This window comes from Emys orbicularis, chromosome 25 (assembly GCF_028017835.1).
Source record: "Emys orbicularis isolate rEmyOrb1 chromosome 25, rEmyOrb1.hap1, whole genome shotgun sequence".
NCBI classification, from domain to species: Eukaryota; Metazoa; Chordata; order Testudines; family Emydidae; genus Emys; species Emys orbicularis.
The window spans coordinates 10,002,027-10,024,356 of record NC_088707.1 but is presented as its reverse complement, the minus strand read 5'-3'; the positions used below and the strand labels follow the sequence as shown (position 1 = coordinate 10,024,356).

At 46.0% G+C, this 22,330-nt stretch overlaps 1 protein-coding gene across 1 annotated transcript; it reads left to right on the top strand.

Annotated features, from left to right (window-relative positions):
- The first annotated feature begins 977 nt into the window (after positions 1-977).
- Positions 978-18,545, top strand: METTL2A (methyltransferase 2A, tRNA N3-cytidine). The gene is made up of 9 exons (XM_065422663.1): positions 978-1,084; positions 2,573-2,664; positions 6,122-6,501; positions 8,667-8,716; positions 10,360-10,420; positions 12,020-12,159; positions 15,592-15,698; positions 15,921-15,986; positions 18,153-18,545. Exons 1-9 carry the CDS (start codon positions 978-980, stop codon positions 18,323-18,325), a joined length of 1,176 nt encoding a protein of 391 aa, XP_065278735.1. The 3' UTR covers positions 18,326-18,545.
- Positions 18,546-22,330: the final 3,785 nt, after the last annotated feature.

Sequence of the window (22,330 nt, the reverse complement as noted above, 5' to 3'; positions counted from 1 at the left end):
TTATGCCCAGATAAATCTTTAAGGTGCCACCAGACTCCTTGTTGTTTTTGTAGATACAGACTAACACGGCTACCCCCTGATACTTTTGTTACATAACTGCACTCAAAACAATGTAAAACTTTAGAGCCTACAAGTCCACTCGGTCCTACTTCTTGTTCAGCCAATCGCTCAGACAAACAAGTTTGGTTACATTTGCAGAAGATAATGCTGCCCGCTTCTTGTTTACACTGTCACCTGAAAGTGAGAACAGGCATTTGCATGGCACTGTTGTAGTCGGCGTGGCAAGATATTACATGCCAGATGTGCTAAAGATTCGTATGTCCCTTCATGCTTCGGCCATCCTTCCAGAGGACACGCGGCCATGCTGATGAGGCTCGTTAAAAAAATGTGTTAATTAAACGTGCGACTGAATGCTTGGGGTAGGGTGACTAGATGTCCTGATTTTATAGGGACAGTCCCGATTTTGGGGTCTTTTTCTTATATAGGCTTCTATTACCCCCCACCCCTTGTCCTGATTTTCCACACTTGCTGTCTGGTCATCCTAGCCTGGGGGGAGAGTTGTATGTCCCCTGCTCTGTCACATGGTGGAAGAAGGAGAAGCTGGGCCCTTGCTCCCTGAAACCAAACTGCAGCGATGGGTGCTGGGTGACCCTATTGCTCTGGGTGGGATGGACCCCTAGGGCCGGGCGCTCCAGCACCCCTTGCCCCCCCGCGGGACGTGTGCCACGGGTGGGCGGTGACCCCGCTGCTCGTGGGGCTGATCCCCCCGGCTCTCCGGGGCTGCGCAGCCTCTGGCTCGGTGGGGGCGGCAGCCAGCGCGAGGCGCGTGCGAAGGTTCGGCCCGGGCCCCGCCCCCAACAACCCGCCAGTTCCCGCCCCTCACAGGCCGCCTCCCGCCTGGCAGCCAAGGGAGTTCTCTCTCCGGTCGGACGGCGGGGTCAGGGGGCGGGTTCCGGTTCCGGGTCGCGCAGCCTGTCATGGCGGCGCCCAGTGGGCCGGAGGAGGCGGCGGCCCCTGGGAGGAGGCAGCCGTTCGGGAGCCGCTTCCTGACCGACCCGAGCCGACTCTTCCAGCACAACGCCTGGTGAGGCGACCCCCGCCCCGGGGGAAACGACCCCCCTTTCTGCGAGCAGCCTCCCCCCGCTCGGCGGGTACCGACTCCCAGCCCCGAGGGGCACCGATCCCCTTCTCTGCGCGCTCGCGCTGCCTCCCCCAGTCCTGGGGGGTCACCGACACCCCCCGCGTGCAGCCTCCCCCAGCCCCAGGGGCACCAAGCCCCCCGTGCGGTCGCGCAGACTCCCCCAGTCTGGCAGGCACTGACACCTTCCCACGTGCAGCCCGACCCCCCAGCCTCGAGGGGCACCCTGCGAAACTGGGAGAACCGCCCCGCTTTCCGCGTGCGCACAACCCTCCCCCTTAGGCCCCGAGGGAACCGAGCGCCGCCCCCCCCTTGCGTGCAGACCGCCCCGCCCCGGGGGAACCGAGCCCCGCCCCCCTTCCGTGCAGACCGCCCCGCCCCGGGGGAACCGAGCCCCGCCCCCCTTCCGTGCAGACCGCCCCGCCCCGGGGGAACCGAGCCCCGCCCTCCTTCCGTGCAGACCGTCCCGCCCCGCCCCGCCCCGGGGGAACCGAGCCCCGGCCCCCTTCCGTGCAGACCGTCCGGCCCCGCCCCGGGGGAACCGAGCCCCGGCCCCCTTCCGTGCAGACCGTCCCGCCCCGGGGGAACTGAGCCTCCCCGATTGGAATTGTTCCTTCTCTGCATCTGCACAGCCCTTCATCCTCCTCACTTGGTGATCCAGTTTTGGATTATATGACTCAAAGTCGCTTCATAAATGTAAATGGTCAATTTCCTTTTTCCAGAAATGAGGCATTCTTAGGGGTCTACTGTTCTGTTTCTTTACGTCTTTTGTCTCTATCAAATAGTAATGAAAGAATAACCCATTTTAGGGCCTGAAAAATTCTGCTAGGCCCCTATATTCTTCTTTGTCCTGTCTCCTTCGCATCATCTTGCTTCCTCTTTTTAAATGATCATTTGCTTTAATGCCTGTGCAGCTGTGTATGTACATTGAAACTGTCAACATGTTCTTAACATCTGAAAGTTTCCCTGTATCCAGTTCTATCTCTAGGTTATTCATGCATATTGTTCAATATTAAATCTGTGTACGAATTAAAGCTATTTTAGTACATGACAGGTGAGTCGTCTGCTTTGTCAACAAAGGGTGCCTATTAGGGTGAAATGTGATAGTGATTTTGTGGCGTGGATTTGTGTCCATTAAAACTGGATGGGCATCCAAAACCATTCACATACACCTCTGAACAGCCATCACATGTTGATCAGCTTTAGATCACTACCTAACTGGCCCAGATTTGAATTGGAGACCTACATATGAAAACCCTATTATTACCAATTCAGTGAGCCGTCTAATTCCCTCCCTTTGTTTGCTTATTAAGAGTGTTTTTGGTTCTTAATTTATCAGACACTGAAATGCTGTTACACTGCCCAGCAACTTTCTCTTTTTTTCCCCAGTCTTCACCTTCCTAGCTAAGTAGCTCATTTTATTTTTCCCAACAGGGATAATGTAGAATGGTCTGAAGAGCAGGAAGCCAGTGCAAGGAACAAAGTTCAAGAGAACAGCAGGCAGCTTGTTCCACAAGACAAACAAGGTACTTCTAGATGCCACTGTATTTCTTACAAATCTTGACGTGTCAATACAATAGCTGACAATTCTAGCCAAAAACAAAGATTCACCTTCATTTATTCCCCCAACATTTGTTCCAAAACGGCTGATTTTAATCAGACTCAGGGTCTGTTTAGTATAAGGCAAGGGGCTGATTCTGTTCTGCCTTCATGGCTGTCTATCTCTCTAGCAGCTTAATGACTTCTAACATTTTATCTTCAAGTTCCTTGTATGACGTTATGCTGCTTGTGAAATAAGCTCAGTCTTTCGCCTATTAAGCTATAGGCAGTATTAGGGGTGCCCATATTTATCTGCATTAAGTTAATGGTAATAGTTGAAACAGACTAAGAAAAATGTTAGTTTATCCAAGATCCTGCATTGACTGTTTGGCACCAAATCATGGAATCTTAGGATTGGAAGGGATCTCATGAGGTCATCTAGTCCAGTCCCTTGCACTTAAGACAGGACCAAGCATTATCTAGACCATCCCTGACAGGTGTCTGTCCAACCTATTCTTAAACATCTCCAATGACAGAGATTCCACAGCCTCCCTAGGCAATTTATTCCAGTGCTTAATTACCTTGTTAGGAAGTTATTCCTAATGTCCCATCTAAACTGCCCTTGCTTCAATTTAAGCCCATTGCCTCTTGTCCTATCCTCAAAGATTAACCAGAACAATTTTTCTCCCTCCTCCTTGTAACAATCTTTTACATACTTGAAGGCTGTTATGTCCCCCCTCAGTCTTCTCTTCTCCAGCCTAAACAACCCCAGTTTATTCAATCTTCCCTCATAGCTCATGTTTTCTAGACCTTTAATCATTTTTGTTGCTCTTCTCTGGACTTCCTCCAATTTCTCCACATCTTTCCTGAAATGTGGCACCCAGAACTGGACACAATAGTCTAGTTGAGGCCTAATCACTGTGGTACTAAAGTTCTAAGCTGTTTCTTTCAAATTCCCTTCACTTGCTCAGACCTTGGTGCAAGAAATATTGGCGTATCCATCACTTAAACTCACAGTAGTTATAAATCTGAATCAAGCTGGAGAAGCCTAGCTCTGCAGCTGATGTTTTGGTTAAAGCTGCTCTAAAGTTCACCCAGCCCCTTTCCTCTCCTGCTCTGAGATCTCATTCTACTTTACAAAAGATAGCGAAAGTGTCCTGCTGTCCTCTACTAGATTTGGTTGATGTTACTTGTTATATCCCACCTCACACTTGGATGTAGCTAAATAGGAATAGTCTATGTTGGTATTTCTACAGTAGTCTGCTCCTGGGTATTAAGCTGGACCTTCTTCTTTAATTAAAAGTAAAGGGGCATGAGTCTATTACATCTGTAAGGCAAAAACTTTTGTATTCTTATGGCTGATTTTGTAAGCAAGTAGTTTTTAAGTGAGGTGAAACTTGGGGGTATGCAGGACAAATCACACTCCTGAAAGGGGTACAGTAGTCTGGAAAGGTTGAGAGCCACTGATTTTAGGTAATTAGAATGTAGATCGCTGACTTGAAATCTTGCCAAGACACCAAGGTTAGTATCCCCTACGTGTGTGAAAATGTTGTGGAATTTTATTAGCACCTCATGTTTTCTCATCTGAAAGATGGCACCACTAGCACTGTACTTCCTTGCCTCCACATTAAGGCATTGGTTCCATGGAGCTCAGGAAAAACCGCCAGCTACTGAATCAACATTACTACTTCCTCTGCAACTTGAGTGGTCTTTGAATGTCTCCCGTGTAAACACTGAAAGGGCTTGACCCTGCTTAGCTTGAGATCTGATCGGATCACAGCATGAGGTGCTATGGCTGCAGATATTAAAATCTCTCTTGACTTGGTCCTGAGGTCATGGCTCTTTACAAGGCCCTTATAACCGAGATAAAGTTAGAGGGATTATTTTTATATTTAGTAGTTTTTCAGGATAAATCCTGCTAAAAATACACCCAGAACTGACTTTTCAATTCTTTGCCAAAACTATTTTTTTCTCCCTTGCCCAAGCCTTCTTTTAGACTGAGACTGCATTTCTCCCCAGACATTTCCAGCCTTTTTTTCTTTATCCTCCTTCAGACCTCTCTTAAACAGTTAGGGAGATTCCAGCTTAATTTTCTGTGTTGATGGCTGGCTCAAGAGTAACTCCAATTTTAATGGATGCCCCCTTTTCCCTTCTGTCCTTGGTGGGTGGTAGAGAAATAGAGTGAGAGCTGTAGAAGAGGGTGAGTAATCATAATCGTAGGTGAATTTTCTGAGTTCAATAAATAACAAGTCACTGTCCAAAGTTGTTTAAGGGCTTGCATGTTGTTGAAATGCAGCTGGAGTCTGTGGCCCTTGGCCATAACACTTACAAGTTGATTAGTAGCGTAAGGGCACTGAAATTAGTTATCTCTTCCCAGCACAATAGGCCAGGACTGCTCATGCCAAAACCTCACTTGAGAGAGAGGCTCACCACATTTGGAAGATGCTAATCAGTTCCTCATGCTGAGTCCATTTCCCAAGAGAGGAAGCAGCTCCAAGAACGGTATTAGGTATCTGAAATCTGTGCAGTCATGTCATGGAAATTTTCAGGCCATTTCTGATCCCATTAGAAACTCACTCAATCACCTCCATTCCACATCCGCAACAGAGGGGAGTTCTTCCTGCTCTTGCTCGCTATTGTGTTACTCATCTTATGAAATCAATCCAGGAGGTCTGAGAGATTAGAATCTGCGAGGGATAACACTCCCCACTAAGGTTTCTTGGGTGCATGGGGGGAGCAGACATTTCCCTTGGTCTTCTTTTCCTCAGAAATGTCTGATGCTCTAAATAGCACAAAACACTGGAAAATAAAATACCGGGAGCAGTCCTGTACTGGTAGTCAGACTAAGTTATAAGGATGTTTCTAATTTCGCACAATTTCAAAGCACGCTACAAATACTAGCTAAGCCTTGCATAGCTTCTGTGAGGTAGATAAGTTCTATCCCATTTTTCAGATGGAAAGCTAAAAGGCCTGATCCCAAAATATACTAAGCACCTTCATCTCTCATTGACTTCACTGGGAATAGGAGGTGCTCTGTACTTCTCAGGGGTGAAGCCCTAAATGACTTTCCTCAGGTCCCAGAGAGAGTCAATGGAAGAGATAGGGAATAGGACCCAGAGGTTCTTTATCAGTTCTCTACAAATAGAAAAGGCCTATCTCAGTGCCGTGAAATCGAGTTAGAAAGGCAGACAACTTCTTTCACAAACACCTTCCTTTTTTATTCCTAATGAGGTAGCGTGGTGTCATAGCTGGGGAGAGGGCTGATCGCTCCGCATGCGAGGCAATCAGACTCAAATCAGGATGCTCCTCAATGAATAACCGTAATTCTTAAATAAGTTGCTAAATACAACATGGAGCTTGTGACCCCTGTTTGATTAAACTGATTGCAAGCTAAGAACTTTGACTTGTCTTCTGTTGACCTTTCTTCTGTGTCTTTGCTTACAGATGAATATGAGCTCAATGCTAATGAATACTGGAATGATTTCTATAAAATCCATGAAAATGGCTTCTTCAAGGACAGACACTGGCTGTTCACTGAATTTCCTGAACTGGCACCAAACCAGAACCTAAGTCAACCTGAGGCTTCTGCATACAAAGATGGTAGCACTAGAAAACCCATAAACACCGGGCTGGGGAGCTGTGAAAATGGTCTTTGTTCATTGGAAACCAGAACACAAGAGCATCATCAATTGGACTTGATGAAAGACCGTAATAATATTATCAACAGACTCGACGCAGATGGAGAAGCAATACTGAAGTTGGGTGACCTGAAACTAAGTGATGGTGACTTCCCAGGATCCTCTGCCACTTACCGTATACTAGAGGTAACTTTAGTGAATGAGAGAAACAGCATCTTTCCCAAGTGAATCAAGCTTGCCATCAGAATCTTTGTTCATGAAGGTGACAGACTTCAAACTAACAGGTCGTCATGTACAACCTCACCAAGTCCTACAGTGCAACACAACTTTACATACAGAACCAACCGTCTTTCTTACAAATCTATCCCAAAGCTCTTTACAGAAATGAATAATAGGAGGGAAGCTGTAATATAGGCCAGGAGAGAGCTTCATTTTCAGCTGAAATTTGATATGAGGGAAAGATTCAGGAAGGCTGCTACAGAGGAGAAGGCCCTTGTACCAGCAGTAATGAGACTGAGCAAAGACAGAATAGACATAGTGACAGAGTTTGAGGCCAGAAGGGACCACCGGATCATCTCATTTGACAACCCACCCCCACCAGTATTTCACAGGCCACTAGCATTACCCAGCACCTTTACAATAAACCCAACAACCAAAATTAGACCAAAGTATTACAGCCCACGGGAGACTAAACTATTATGTGCCACAGGCAGAGAATAGGCTTGCCCAAGACCTCTGTGATGGCAGAGAAGTGATTAAGTGAGATATGCTCAGATAATCCTGACAAGTGACTTGTACCCACATGCTGCAGAGGAAAGCGAACCCCTTCCTCCCCCCACAGCAAGCGGGGTGTTGGGGGGATAGAGAGAGGACCACAGCAAGCGGGGTGTTGGGGGGATAGAGAGAGGACCATAGCTGTGAGATGGACTGGAGCAGCTCAGTAGAGGGTGTTAAAAACATAGAGGAAAACTTTGAACTGAATTAAGCCTGTTGGGTTTTGGTTCAGATTGGTCTTTGTGACCAACTAGTTCCCAAAGGGATCAGTATCTGACTGTGTCCCGCACTGAGGCCTTCTGAGATTCAAAAGGCAAGTTATTACTATCTGACGTTAAAGTAACAGCTGAGGTCTCAACATGCATTCTCGTTGTGTAAAGAGCTGGTTTGTTAACCGTGTTCCGGAAGCTTCCCTCTGTCCCTGGGTTCTGCTCCTGAGTCTGTCTGACTTGAGTGACACAAAACTCTGAAAACTGTATTGCAGACCAAAAAAACCCTACGCAGTACAGCTAAGGAATTCTCAGGTAGTGGTGAGGTCTCAAAATGGTGATGCATAAGGGGTATCAACAGCATTCCTAGAACAGATTATAGAACTCATCGGCTAATAAACTATTAAAGCTGAAATATTTGTGCTGAGTTTGCCCACACAAAATGTCACTGTGGATGATCAATCATCATATCTCTGTGGGTGGTTCCATTGAAGAGTTGCGTTAATAGCAGCGGCCGGCCACCTGTTCTGTTGGAGCCCTGTTCTCCCAGAGGTGAGTCAGCAATAACAGCTTTGCAGCTCTCTGCAGGATCCTAGCACCTAAAACCCCATTAGAGGCAACTTTCCGTACTATGAAACCATCTCTGCTTTCATACCCCACCCGTATGCTTTCTGCACCCGCCAGCATTTCCAACAGCCAATAGTACATTCCATTCTGCTTACTTCAGTCCTTCCACAGAAGTCCCTAAACATTCAGGAACAAAAGCCACGGAACTAAATTGTATGGCTTCTCTTCTCTTCAAATGAAGGTGAGGGGTAAGGGGCAGTAGCACAGCAGGCCCAGTTATAACTAGGGATAGTAGGAGAGCCATCTAGAAAGGGAGACTGAAATAATAGGGTGCAGCTAGAACAGAAAGAAAAAGAGAGCAAAGCAAATGTCCTCCTCCTCCCCCACCCTTCCTCATTGTCTCTGTATGGAAATGAAACTGACTAACCCCTGGCCTTTGAGGCTGCCTGGGTGACTCATACTGGTTGTTATGCTTGCAATTCCAGCAATAATAACTTTCAAGAATATCCGTGATCCACACAATCTGCCAGACTGTTGGTAGAATTAGGTAGCTAGTTTGGTGGCTTCCTGTGGATGCTCGGCTGCAGGGCCTGATCCTGAAAGGTGCTGAGCATCTTCATCTCTTATTAATGGGCATTGCAGGTGTTTGTTGCTGTTTGGGATTGGTCCCCTGTAGGTTGCTGGAAGATCATTTTGTGGCTGGAGGGTGATGCTTTGTAACAGCTGCTAAGTGCAGACTAGAAAGCAGGTGTCAGTGAGGAAAGCAGGACAGGTGTGTAACTGGCTGCTCTGTTTCTGCAGGTTGGCTGTGGTGCTGGAAATACGGTCTTCCCAATCTTGCAAACCAACAAGTAAGCAGCTCTGATTATTTACTACTTGTAGAGGACAAAATTAATCACTGGAAAGGATGTTGTGCTCCGCTCTTTTTTTTAAAATGTATAGACCCATTGCATATAAAAGAGGCTAAACACAAACACACCCACTTGTCAGTTCTGTCCACACACCTTTGAATGATTGAATTGTGGTTAAAAGGTTGCTGAGAGTCCACAGGATGCATTTGGTGGTCATGAAATTCTGCACATCCACTCATCTGTGGCTTTCAAAGTACTCTACAGACAAGCTTCCCAATCTCTGTTTTCCCTCCTTTCCCCCAACATTGTAAGCATCATTGTACAGATGGGGATGACGGAAGCACAGAGGCGCTAAGTAACTCATCCAAGACCACACAGCAAGTCATTGGTAGAGATGCGGATAAAGCCCAGTGCTCCTAATTCCCAGCTGCGTGCTCTCACCGTTAGACCCACTTCTTCCCTAAAATTTACTTTGCAAGTTGAATTGATTTTAAATCAACAATTTTAATCCTGATTTAAATCAGCAAGCACCTTGATTTAAGTCAACGATTTTGATCTTGTTTTGCATTTGTACTTTAGTTCTTTTCCTAATGAAAGGTTGCTTCTCATTGGGTGGTAACCATTAAAACGTTGATTTGCTAAACTAAATATAGCCTTTACGCTAAATTTGGTACTGCTTGTTGCTCACCAGGAGGATACACTATCTCAATACACATTTATTTAAGTAATTATATAGTTTAATTTACATTATTCAGATTCTTAATTTTTAACTTTTTTTATTATGTTAAAAAATTGTGAATGATGCATTTCTTTTTTACTAGATGAAGATTAATTTAGATGGAAATTGGAATTAAATTAAAATGCACAAAACCAGCATTTTAAAATGTGTGTTTATTGCTTAAATACAACTACCGTAAATGTGGTGGATACATAAGAAAAAAGATTAACACATGTTTAGTATTTAAAACTAACTGATTTATTAAACAAATGAAGTATTGTGTGTAGTTAGTGAATTGAACTGATTGTTTCTGGTCACCATTTCTTTCAAGATTTTAGAACTAGTAGTTTTCATCCTCTTACGCCTCGTTTTTATTCATAGAGTGGGAGTTGAAAAAGCAGGAAAATTTTGTTTTATTTTTCCAATCAATTTCTCAACTTTGAATGAACTCGTCATTGAACTGAAATAGTTGAATAAATTGAAATGAAGAAAATATTGGCTCTGCTCCTGCCATGCGGGCAGGGGACTGGACTCGATGACCTCTTGAAGTCCCTTCCAGTCCTAGAATCTATGAATCTATAAGAAACTGCTGTTGTCAAAAGATAGTTTGGCACTTCGACAAAATCTGTTATGGGTGCTTAGCCAGTGAGTGCTACCAGTTCAGTGCTTTGATTTTCTTTAAAACTTTGGCAACAAACATGTAGTGCCTGAATATTTTTGACTTAAATTATTTTAATAGATTATAGTAAGTGTAGGTATTAATGTAGGTTGTCATAATTTCAAATTTAATTTTAAATAGGCTTATTTTTAAAAAGAAAAATATATTTAGATTAAAAATCCAGGTTTTTTTATGGTTAATTTTTATCCACCCTGAGAACCATATGGGGCACGTGACTGTTTCCTGTTTCTTTTGCATTTATTTCAGTGATCCGGGACTCTTCGTTTATTGCTGTGATTTTTCCAGCACAGCTGTGGATCTGGTCCAGGTAAACTAAATATTGTGTAAGTTCTAGATGAAGTCACAGCTAGGTGGAGGCAGCTGAACCTGTGTGGCATTTGCAAAGATCTACAATTAGCACTGCCTTCGTTAGTTCAGTTCTGCTGGCAGCTTGATATTTAGCTAGAACTGGATACTGCCGCTCAGTGTAAGTAGATTGGGGGATCTGGCCATTGGAGGCTGCAAGAAGGAAGGGAACAGGATTAATTTTTTTTTAAATAAAAAGGCAGTTTGTCAATGGTTCTGGAGAAGTAAGTCTGCTTTCCTGTCTCCTGTTATCAGCATCATTTTTTCCAGACCAGATGCTGTTTAATTGGGCAACTGCTGAAGTTTTGAAATCTTTAAAACTCTTTCTTACAGCCTCAGTCAATTAATATTATTCTTGATTCACTTGCATCATTGATGTAACCACAGGTCTGGAAGGAGCATTTAATTGCTGCTGCACAGGCCGCTGGTGCGATGTCATGGTGGATGCTGAGTTTGTTGTTTGGGGCAAGGGTTGACTTGGGCTATAGAATAGCAGGTATAAACAAACAAATCTGTTTAGAATGGAGTTTGGAAAACTTAGCTAGAGTGTTAAATTGACCAGGCCGTTTGATAGGAGAGATCGTGAGGGGGGAGAAGGATAGCAGCAAGGGGCAGCTGCTCCAGTATGATTATTGGTGCCCCCCACCTTCCCAAGCAGCCACAGAGTGAAACTGACCAGAGTCTGCATGTCATTGGGAGCTGGGGTTGTTCCACATCTCTGTAAAACAGTCCCCTTCTGTTTAGGAATCTAAATATGGTTTTAAGAGCCTGGCATTAGATATCCTGGTTTGAAATGTTTAACCTAAGGGCCCAGTGCTACCCTACTGAAATCAGTAGGAGTTTTACCATTGATTTCAGTGGATCAGGTTTAGGCCTTGACTCTCTGTGCTGCTATAAAGGGGAGAATTCCAGCTTCATGGTATCAATCACCCATTTCTAGCCTTGATCGTTTGTGAGAGGTTTGACCTTAAAGCTGTTGCTGATCCCACAGTCTGGCACTGCTTTTTTTGGCAGTAGTGAAGGACTGAATAGAATGAGTCCAGAACTCTCTTATAACTCTGCCGTATCTACTTAATAATTTTCCATAGTTCCCCTCCACTTCCCTTTCTCGAATATTCTAATGATAATAGCTGTACACACAGGGGTTATTCTGAGATGGACTCAAGGCCTCTGGGGGTATGTCTACGCTGCAGCAAAGGGCATGCCTCCCAGCCCGGATATACAGACTCACGCTAACTCCGCTCGAACTAGTGCGCTTACAAATAACATGTGGCCATTGCGGTGTGGGCGGTGGTTCAGGCTAGCTGGTCGGGCAGGCTTGGACTTGGATGGCTACCCCGAGCCATCGCCCATGCCACAGTGTCCACACTGCTATTTTTAGCACACTAGCTTGAGTGGAGCTAGTGCGAGTCTATCCTGGGCTAGGAAGCACTAACCCAACCGCAGTGTAGACATACCCTGGCTCTTCCAGCTTTTCCACGTGAAAGTGAAATGGAGACTGTGCAGCCAGGTAGCGTGGGTATTTGTGTCTGACAGTGTCTGTATCCCCTTTTAATTGCAGACCAATGCAGAGTATGACTCTTCTCGCTGTTTTGCCTTCGTTCATGACCTGTGCAAGGACCAAAGCCCATACCCAATGCCAGAGGAGAGTCTTGACATCGTTATTCTCATCTTTGTCCTATCAGCTCTTCTCCCAGAAAAGTAAGTCGGCCTCCACTACAGCACCAGCAATTCACTGTAATGAAAGGAGAAAAGGCTGCACATGACTAACGCAGTCAAAGCTCCTTCATGGGGGATATTAAAGTGATATTGTCAGGTTAAAAATTCTATAGTGAAATAATCCTTACCTGTGTTACTGAACTCTAAATTTAACCTAGTGTACTTATCACCCTGTGCTCTTTGTATACTTTGTGCATTTCATTCCACTTGGACAATGAACAAGCAGTAGGGTCAATTTCACTTTTTGGATTTGCCACCTTAGAGCAGTGCTCCAAAGTCTGGGCTGCAATTGCTTCTAGGGAATGTCTGAATCCAAGTAAACTATTCCCATGGACTTTTTTTGCTCCTGAAATGGCTTCTATTAATATTAAGCTATATAAAACTTCATTTTATTTACATGCCTAGATTTTGGTCCTAAATTCTCCAGGCAGTGTCATTTTTACAGATGAGCACAGAGCTCACTGGCAGTGTCCCCATTAACACTGTGCTCACTTTGCTCATCTGTAAAAATGGGTGCAGCATAATATTTTACCTATCTCACAGGAGTGTTGAGGTGGAGAGCTAGCTATCTTACCTATGTTCAGAATACATCAGTTGTATGTAGTGCATCTCATGGCAGGACAGAGAGACACTTGGTGATAGTAGGAGTTCAAAGAGGATTTCTTCTTCTGATCTCTGGTCACAAACCAACCCTGTGGCTCTTTTGGCTTTCATTCTATGGGAGTGACTAGCACAGCATGTGCTGCTGAATGTCCCCACACAGGGTGTCCCAAGTTTGGCCTGGAAAGTACAATCATGGAAGGGACTGCTGATTCCACTACATAGTAGAGATCATAGTAATGCTTTGTAAAATTGGAATGCTTGCCAGATAGTAACATGGTGTGAAGGTAAATGCAGTTTACAAACCAGTATGTACTTAAATAATTACCCACTGTCCATTGTGAGGCTAGCGTTCAAGAACCTTTTCTGAGGTGACTAATCAGGAAGCCCGAGTAGCCAGCGCGATGTCATCCGCATACACTAGAAAACTTATTTCAAGGCACAGCAGTTAAAGCCAAATGCCTAGAAAACAATGGTCTCATCTTCCCATCTGAACTATATCCAGGCCAAGAAAACATTAAACATCAATTTCTGTGGGTTACCATTGATGCACAGTCATCATCCATGGTACCTGGGGATAACCCTGGACTGCGCGTTCAGCTTCCGTCGCCACCTTGAACAAACCAAAAGGAAAACAAAGGCCAGGGTCAACATCATACAGAAGCTTGCAGGACCATCTGGGGGGAGCGATGCCCACATGCTCCAAATATCGACACTAGCTCTGGTCCATTCTGCAGTGGAATACTGTGCCGCGGTTTGGAGCGGAATCCCCCACACCATTTTAGTGGACACTGAAATTAATGCCGCTCTTCGCATAATTAGTGGCACCCTCACATCAACACCACATCCATGGCTATCAGGACTGGCTAACACATTGAGCCAGCAAATATCCAACGAGATGCTGAGACAGTTATGGAGTACATAAAGATCATGGCAAATACCCCACTACCACTCCACCCTGACCTAGAACAGCCGCCTCGCCACCAACTAAAATCAAGAATATCCTTTTGGTCTCGTACCACAGCCTTCTTGCAGACGACGGTCTGAAGCCTGGGCGGCTGCAGATGTACCAAACAAAAATCTAATCGACAAACCAGCTGTGCAAGTGCCGAGCTTCTCCTCCCCACGGTGCATATGGACCGCTCTAAACCATATCCACACCCGACGTGGAAGATGTGCATAATTACTCCGTAGTTGGAAAGCGAGGGAATTGCTGAAATGTGACTGTGGCATGGTGCAAACTGTCGGACACATCCTGGACGATTGCCCAATCCAAGCTTATCCTGGCGGTGTCGCAGCCATGCCCATGGCCGCCACCCCCTCTGCTCTGGACTGAATAAGAGACCCGAAGAGCCAACTGTAGTCATGCCTTTGCTTTCACTGTTCCACTATCACCATACAGAAGAAGATGAGGCTGACTGTGTAGCTACATTGTCTGTATGTAACAGAGAAGCTGCTTGTGGTTAATAAACACATTCTGATTGGTGGGCACTGCTCAGTGGCACTCATGGACTGTCTTTGAGTTCTGTGTTTCTACAACAGAGTCCTGGTCTGTGACTTGGGCTCCAAGACGCCATGATAGTACAACAAACAAACAATGAGTGGGTCTGTAATTGTGCACCCATGGGATAACCTTCTCCGCTGGCGGCTGACCCCTAGCATGGCACCTCTTTGAATGGTTCAGGCTCTCTTGGCGAGGTTGTTGGGCTAGGTCTCATCGAGCCAGAGCATATGGAGACATGACTAGCCAAACCTGGGGATGGCTGAATACACTGAGATGGGTTGGCCTCTCGTGGCATCTGGCAGTTTCAGTGGGGGTGTGATTCACTCTTCTGAAGTGGGAGGGCTCTGCTCCCAAAAGACTGGGAAATCCTGCCTTGCACTGTAAGTATCCATGCCAACCTGTGTTTTCTGAACTAGCTAGAAACCCCTGAGAGCAGGGTTATAACAAAGATGCTGTACACCTGGGTGCCTTACAGCTTAGGCCCGCGTTAAAGAGCTGCTAAGCACCAACAGCGTCCGCTGAAGTCCATGGTGGCTGCAGGCGCTCAGCACGTCTGAAAATCAGGCCCAAGTTGCCGCAGGTTAGGCACTCACGGAAATTTACGTTCATAGATTCTAAGGCCAGAAGGGGCCGTTATTATCACCTGGTCTGACTTCCTATAACACACAGGCCAGAGTGCCTTGCCCAGTAATTGCTGTATCAAGCCCATGACATGTGGTTGAGCTGTATAGCATATCCTTTAGAAAGACCTCCAGCCTTGACCTTTAAGACGTCAAGTGATGGAGGATCCACCACGTCTGGATGTCCATTGTTCCAGTGGTTAACTGCCGTCACTGTTAGAAATGTTTGCCTTATTTCTAGTCTGATTTTTGTCTAGCATCTAGGATTCCTGCCCAAACTCTCACAGGAAATCTATGCAGAACCATGGATAGCACTTGAAGATCCTGTGTTAAAATCACGTGACCACTTCCTCTCATGTGATGCCATCTTACAAAGACAGTCAGATAAACAAAGTTATAGCCTACAAGTCCGCGTGTATAGATGCAATCCAGTTTATTGGGACAGCTGCTGACAAAACCACAGCAATCTTCATATTCTCCACTATAAACCCGCCCTTTTAAGAACCTTAAATCAACTGAGCTGTTTAAAATGAGAATTTTTCACTCGAGTCATAAGTTGTAAATAAAAGTCTAAACATAAAGGAACGCTGTCTCTTTGGTAAGCTCAACTCATTCTAATGATCTGAGGGATGAAGGAAGCAAGCGTAACTTTGAAGGCTGTTGAATTTTCCTAATTTGCCCTTTTCCCAGGATGCAGCGTGTCATGAACAGACTGAGCCGGCTTCTGAAACCAGGAGGAATGATTCTGTTACGAGATTATGGTCGTTATGACCTGGCGCAGCTTCGGTTTAAGAAAGGTATTTCCTCCTTCCACACTGGAACCCTTGCCACATCAGGGATGGGTGATGTGAGTGTGTCTGCAGGGGAGGCTGCCGTGTCTAGGAGACAGGCTGATAATTTCCCCTTCGGCACAGAGTGCAGTAGGGGGCGGGGATTGCCATCTGGTTTCTTGTGCAGCTGATTGGCTGATTTAAAATAAGTTAAGTGGGTAATACTATCCGAACAACTCTTGCCCCCAGGTCGGTGTCTGTCCGATAACTTCTATGTGAGAGGCGATGGGACCAGAGTTTACTTCTTTACACAAGGTAGGAGATTAGATCTTGTATTCCCGACCTTCTCACCTTCCTCATTCCTATGTGTGGGGAAATTCTGCAAATTCCCCAGAGGCGAGCAGCGGACTCAGACATACCCTCTCCGGACCGGGCTGGAACGTTAGAGGTTTGTCAGTTGCATGGAGAGCTGGGCCTGTTGATCATTGTGAAATATGGCTCAGTGCGTTCCTTCGTGTAGCGGAGAATCCTTCCCCATCTGCCTCACGTGCAGAGGGCCCTCTCGCAATGGAACTAGTGTGCTTGCTGCACTGGGGGGTGGGGGGGAAAGAGGGGAGGGGAGCAGAATTTGAGGAGGTGTGGGGAGGGGCATTCCCTGGATACTGTTGCGTGAGGGTGGAGCCAGAGGGGCCAGCACTCTGAGGATCCTGTCTTCTGCCTTCCCCAATGTCGGGGCACTAAAGACTATTCTGGCTACTGATCTGGGGTAGCCTCAGCAGAACAACTGTGCTGCTGCATCCTGGGGCTTGTTCTCTTCTCCACCCGTCACCCCCTGCCCTCCAAACCCCCAGCCAAGTTAGTGATATCGGGCACCTCTATCCTACTGCTGGTAATCATTAGTCAGGTCTAAAATGATCAGTGTATGTAGGGCAGTGGTACAACTGCAATGAGCTGATCAGGTCACTGCACGGGCGTATAGGTTACAGCTCAATCATTCTAAAATGGGTGTTTGGAAAGGAAGAAAATGGCTGTCTGGCAAAGGTTTCAGCATGGCAGGTATGGGATAAAAGAGCACAAGCTGGGACTTGTTAGCCCTTTGCTACAGAAACACTGTAAAATCACATGCTCCCAGAGCTGCAGTTACGCTGGGTCTCTCCCCAGCACTACTAGGTCTCTGGCTTTACATGCAGCCAGAGCATCGGGGCACCCTGGTACAAAATGCACCATGCCGCCTATTTTGGGAGCTTTTACCCTATACTGTGCTGATTTCACAGGGCAGAAGGGGGTCCTGACCCAAAAGGGAGTTACAGGGTGGGTCACAAGGTTATTTTAGGGGGGTCGTGATATTACCACCCTTACTTCGGCACTGTCTTCAGAACTGGGTGGCCGGAGAGCGGTGGCTATTGGCCAGGTGCCCAGCTCTGAAGGCGGTGCCCCGCCTGCAGCAGCATAGAAGTATGGGTGGCAATGCCATACCATGCCAACCTTACTTCTGCGCTGCTGCCTTCAGAGCTGGGCGGCTGGAGAGTGGCGGTTGCTGACTGAGGGCCCAGCGGCGCAGAAGTAAAGGTGGCAATACCATACCGTGCCATCCTTACTTCTGCGCTGCTGCTGGCGGCGGCTCTGCCTTCAGAGCTGGGCTCCCGGCCAGCAGCTGCCGCTCTCCAGCTACCCAGCTCTGAGGGCAGCTGCAGCCAGCATTAGCACAGAAGTAAGAGTAGAAGTACCAACCCCCCTCCCCCCACAATAACCTTGCGATCCTCCCACAACTCCTTTTTGGGTCAGGACCCCTACAATTACAACACCGCGAAATTTCAGATTTAAATAGCCGAAATCATGACATGTACTGTTTTAAAAATCCTATGACCATGAAATTGATCAAAATGGACTGTGAATTTGGTAGGGCCCTATATATCAGACATACAGGACTGTAAGCTTAACCCTAGAGCATTACAGCATGGGCCTGATCCTGTAGGGTGCTGCGTGACCTCCACTCCCAGGGACTTTGGGATTTGAGGGTATTTAGCATCTTTATCAAGCCCCTTGAAAAACACATTCCCGTCTCAACTATCCCTAATCTTGGAAATATCCCTCAGGCATTCGTGGATGGACAATGCCCACCCCTTCATTCTAGGGTTGCTGCTGTCTTCCCTTCCTCCTCCCCCTTGCTCTCTGTGATGCCGATCATCCAAGCACTTCTCTTCCCCCTCAGAACATGTACCCCAAGGTCGGTGTTAACTCTTGCCACGAGATGATCACAAGGGTTGGCAGACTGTAGAGATCTTGACACATCCAAAGCTAGGTATCATGTGGTCCTTTCATTTGACTGTGGAATCAAAAGCACTGGATTTTTCCAGCACTTCCTTGAACCTTCAAAGGAATCTTTTGGCCCCCACTTAGAGCAGTTTAGCTTACAACAAGCAAGCGTTGATCAAATTAATGCTTCTGCTATCTTAACCGCCTCCTCCCCACTCCTCCTAGATGAATTGGATGCTCTTTTCACCACGGCCGGGTTGGAAAAAGTCCAGAATCTGGTCGATCGGCGCCTGCAGGTGAACCGAGGGAAACAAGTGACGATGCATCGAGTGTGGATCCAGTGTAAATACCGCAAGCCCTTCCCTGCAGGACATAAGGAGAATGGGCACATTCATTAGCAAGGCGTGTCTATCACGTGCTGTATTTGGACTTGCTGGGACTCTCCTCCTGTGCAGCGTGTGGCACTGAGCAGACTTGTCATATCATGCTGAATTCTGACGCCTCCTGCAATGACCGGACTAGTCGTAAGTTCACCTGCTTTGTGTGCAAGCTGGAGCTATGCTGAGGACAACTCCACGACAATACCTAGTTACTAGTCTTTCTCTTTAAAATTAAGGGTGACTAACAATTTAGCTAAGAAACGGGCACTCACTGTCTCTTGTTGAGCCTGAGCAAAATGAGTAACGAGTCTTCTGTCTTCTGAGTGTCTGCAGGAAAAGGAACAGGAGTTTGGACCTTATCTTCAGGTTTTGCAGTTTGCAGGACAGTGGGGTTCATTTCAGCCATCCACTCCACCCACCCCAGCTCCTCCTGCCCCATCACCTTTTTGTCACTTGCTGCTCCGGGTATTGAAAACCAAAGTCACATGACTTGCAAATCAGCTACAGCGAGGGGTGGGTTGCCCTAACAGGTTTTAAAAGTCAGGCTGGCTAGTGAGTGCAGATTCATTCCAGGCCTGTGCAAGCTCACAGAGAGAGAATCACCTTCCATCCTCCATAAGGTAATCAACTGACTCAGTGTGGTGGACGGTGTCTAGTAGTTAACTTACTGGAAGCCTACCACAAGGTTCAAAAGCTATCCTTGTGTTCCACACCTTTGGGAACCAGTTTTTTTTTTACTCTGGGGAATCTGTTTTAAATAGAGTGCGAGGATACAGAACTGATTTGCGATCAACTTTGCCAGCCATGGTTTACACCACTACTTACGTCTTTCCAAGCAAGCTAGTGTGGTGTACTGCAGCTGATCTGCGCTGAGGAGATCCAGGTTCAAGTCAGTCAAGCACGGAGCAAAAATAGCATGTTGTGATCGGTGTCAAAGTACAGACCAGAACAGACAATCATTTCTGATTGTGGATTTTCACATGGATAGAGTGGAGAAGGTGGGGGAAATTCCATCAAGCCTATGTTTAATTATCAGGATAGGAAGAAGATGACCAGGTTTGTGGGGGGAAATGGGATTGGCTAGGTGTGGGAGGGGAGAGACTGGAGGGGATTTGGGATGCTTCCGAGTAGCTGCTGACTTGTGACTCTCCTTCTCTCCATCTACCTTCCACCACAACCTTCTTTTCCCCTAGTGCCTACCCCTCTCAGGATCTCTATGTTGGAGAGAACCCAGCCTGACACCTTCCTAATGACTTGTTTTGGCTGACATTGCTGGGGGGTGAGGGGCCAGGGCTGTGCCTATGCAATCTAGTGCACCTAACATGCCATTCCATTCCCAGCACGTATATTTTGATGGTGAGATGATCATGGGCTAAGAGTACCTACACAGGAAGGAGATGTCAGCTCGTAAGGGGCTGTTTCATCTCGCTGACAAAGACATAACAAGAACCTATGCCTGGAAGGGTGAAAGGGGAAGTAAAGAGAGAAGAATTTGCTCCTGTCCCTTAGAAATCAATGGGAGCTTTGTCATTGAGAGTAGAAGTCAATAGGAGCTTTGTCATTGAGACAGGACTGGGCCCATTGGCTTGACTGGTGCTGGGAGAGCCCTCAGGCATCGTGGTGACATCTCCTGTCACCGTTGTCATGTTTAGGAGCCGGCCCTGTTGATTCATGACACTGCCACCACACAGCCAGCCTGTCCCTCTGCAATTGTCATTCCTAACTCCGTAGGGTGATGTGTTCCAAGGCTGAGTACAGGTGCAAAGGTGACCCAGCAAGTCCCTTGGAGCCTCCCTTTGAGTGCTGTGCATGCTGATGGTATTTTCATGTTTAAAGTCAGACTCCAAAACAGTTCTTTGCGAATACCTGATTAATGCTCGAGAGAACAGCTGGAAGAAAAGTTCTTGTTAAAGGTGCTACAATCCTGCTCCTTCAGTTCAGGGTTGAGAGAACTTTCAAACCACATGGATGGAGGAGGAAAAGACCAGACTCAAAATGCCTACTATTTCTAAGGCAAAAAACGTATGGAGAAGGCATCTTTCCTTCACAGATATTTAGGCTTGGCAGGATTCAATTTTTATTTTTTATCCTTTAGATGGATATTGATATTGAATTTTATGCATTTTTATCAATTTTCACAGTTGTGGGAAACTATGGGGGGGGAAGACAATAGCAATTTAATGACCGTAGGTGTTAAGATTTAAAAAATTAAAGCTTTATAACTGTTAAAACACAAATTATCAACCTCGCATATCAAAATATACCAAGTAAACACCCTTAAGTCAAACCCTAAGTTCTCACGCAGCATTTTTCTTACTTTGTCTACCTGTAAATTTCAGTTATTATTGATGGAAGTGTGTGTGTGTGTGTGTAGTGAAATCATTTGCCAACGTTTACTGATAAAAATCTGAGAACCCTGAGAGAACGCCTCAGTATTTCAGTTAGACGTTAAAAAAAATTGGCTACTGGGTTTGGAAGAGGTTTTAATATTTATAGAGAGTTAGTACTTTACAGCCATTGAATAAGACAGGTCTCTGCCCTGAGGAGCTTACAGGGGAATGGACAATACCTAGGCAAAAGTGTCTGCTTGAAACTGAGACTGGAAGAATAAATGTCTGCTTTTAAGGTAATGATTGCATCATTGCTCACAGGAGCTCCTTTTCTCTGAGTCCTGATGATGCTTGTCTCTTCCCCTCATCCCGCCCAGGAGATCAAATCAGGTTTAGGAAAGAATAATCCTGTAATTCTCCAGCATGACATCCCTCTGCCTCTCATCTAACCAACCCTGCCTTTGCTTAAATGTCACCTTTCCAGAGACTGCTGGCACCTGAGAGAGTTTCCTGCAGTCCCTTCCCCCCAATCCCCAGAAGGAGCTGTCCCTTTGGGGGATAGTTTTATCTCCCTTGAAGGAGAGTTATTTACTGAAGTAAACAAGCAGTATAATTGGGGGGAATTAAAGTAATTAGAAAAATTCCTTATTAATCACCCAAGGGTTTGTTGTAACACAAGAAAGGCTATTTCTTTCATTATAAATTATTCATTTAAAGCTGATGGATCCCGTAAAAGCAGTTCACACACTTTTAAAAGAGTTAAAGTGAAGTTTCTTATGATTGTTCTACTAGCTAAAAGGCTCTTACCACATCTGTCTGGTTTTAACTTAAGCTTCATGCAAAAACTGGCAATCATTTAGGCATGCAGCCATTAATATTTTTTTTAACCTAGTTTGTTCTGTTTTAGCATTTAAACAGGCACTTGGAATAAAAAAAGTACTGGTTAAACATGATTTTGTTTTAGATGTTACTGGTCCATCAATGGCTATTAGCCAGGATGGACAGGGATGGTGTCCCTAGCCTCTGTTTGCCAGAAGCTGGGAATGAGCGACAGGATGGATCACTTGATGATTACCTGTTCTGTTCATTCCCTCTGGGGCACTTGGCAATTGGCCACAGTCGGAAGACCGGATATTGGGCTAGATGGATGTTTGGTCTGACCCAGTATGGCCGTTCTTGAAAGCAACAGGCTTAGTGGCCTTTATTTGAACCAGATCTACTACAGACCAATGGATAGGGCCCTACCAAATTCACAGTCCATTTTGGTCAATTTCATGGTCATAGGATTTTTAAAGTAGTAAATTTCATGATTTTGGCTATTTAAATTTGAAATTTCACGGTGTTGTAATTGTAGGGGTCCTGACCCAAAAAGGAGTTGTGGGAGGGTCACCAGGTTATTGTGTGTAGTTCTTGGGCTATTCCAGTCCTGGCCCTACTGGAGCAGAGAACGCTGCTTAGACTGAATTACATGATGGTTTTATGATGTATAGAAATAAGATCATTAAACTTATTGTCACTAATGTCTTAGAGCAGGGGGCTCTCGATCTTTTTCTTTCTGAGGCCCCCCCAAGACGCTATAAAAACTCCACGGACCACCTGTGCCACAACAACTGGGTTTCTGCATATAAAAGCCAGGGCTGGTGTTAAGGGGTAGCAAGCAGGACAATTGCCTGGGGCCCCATGCCGCAGGGGC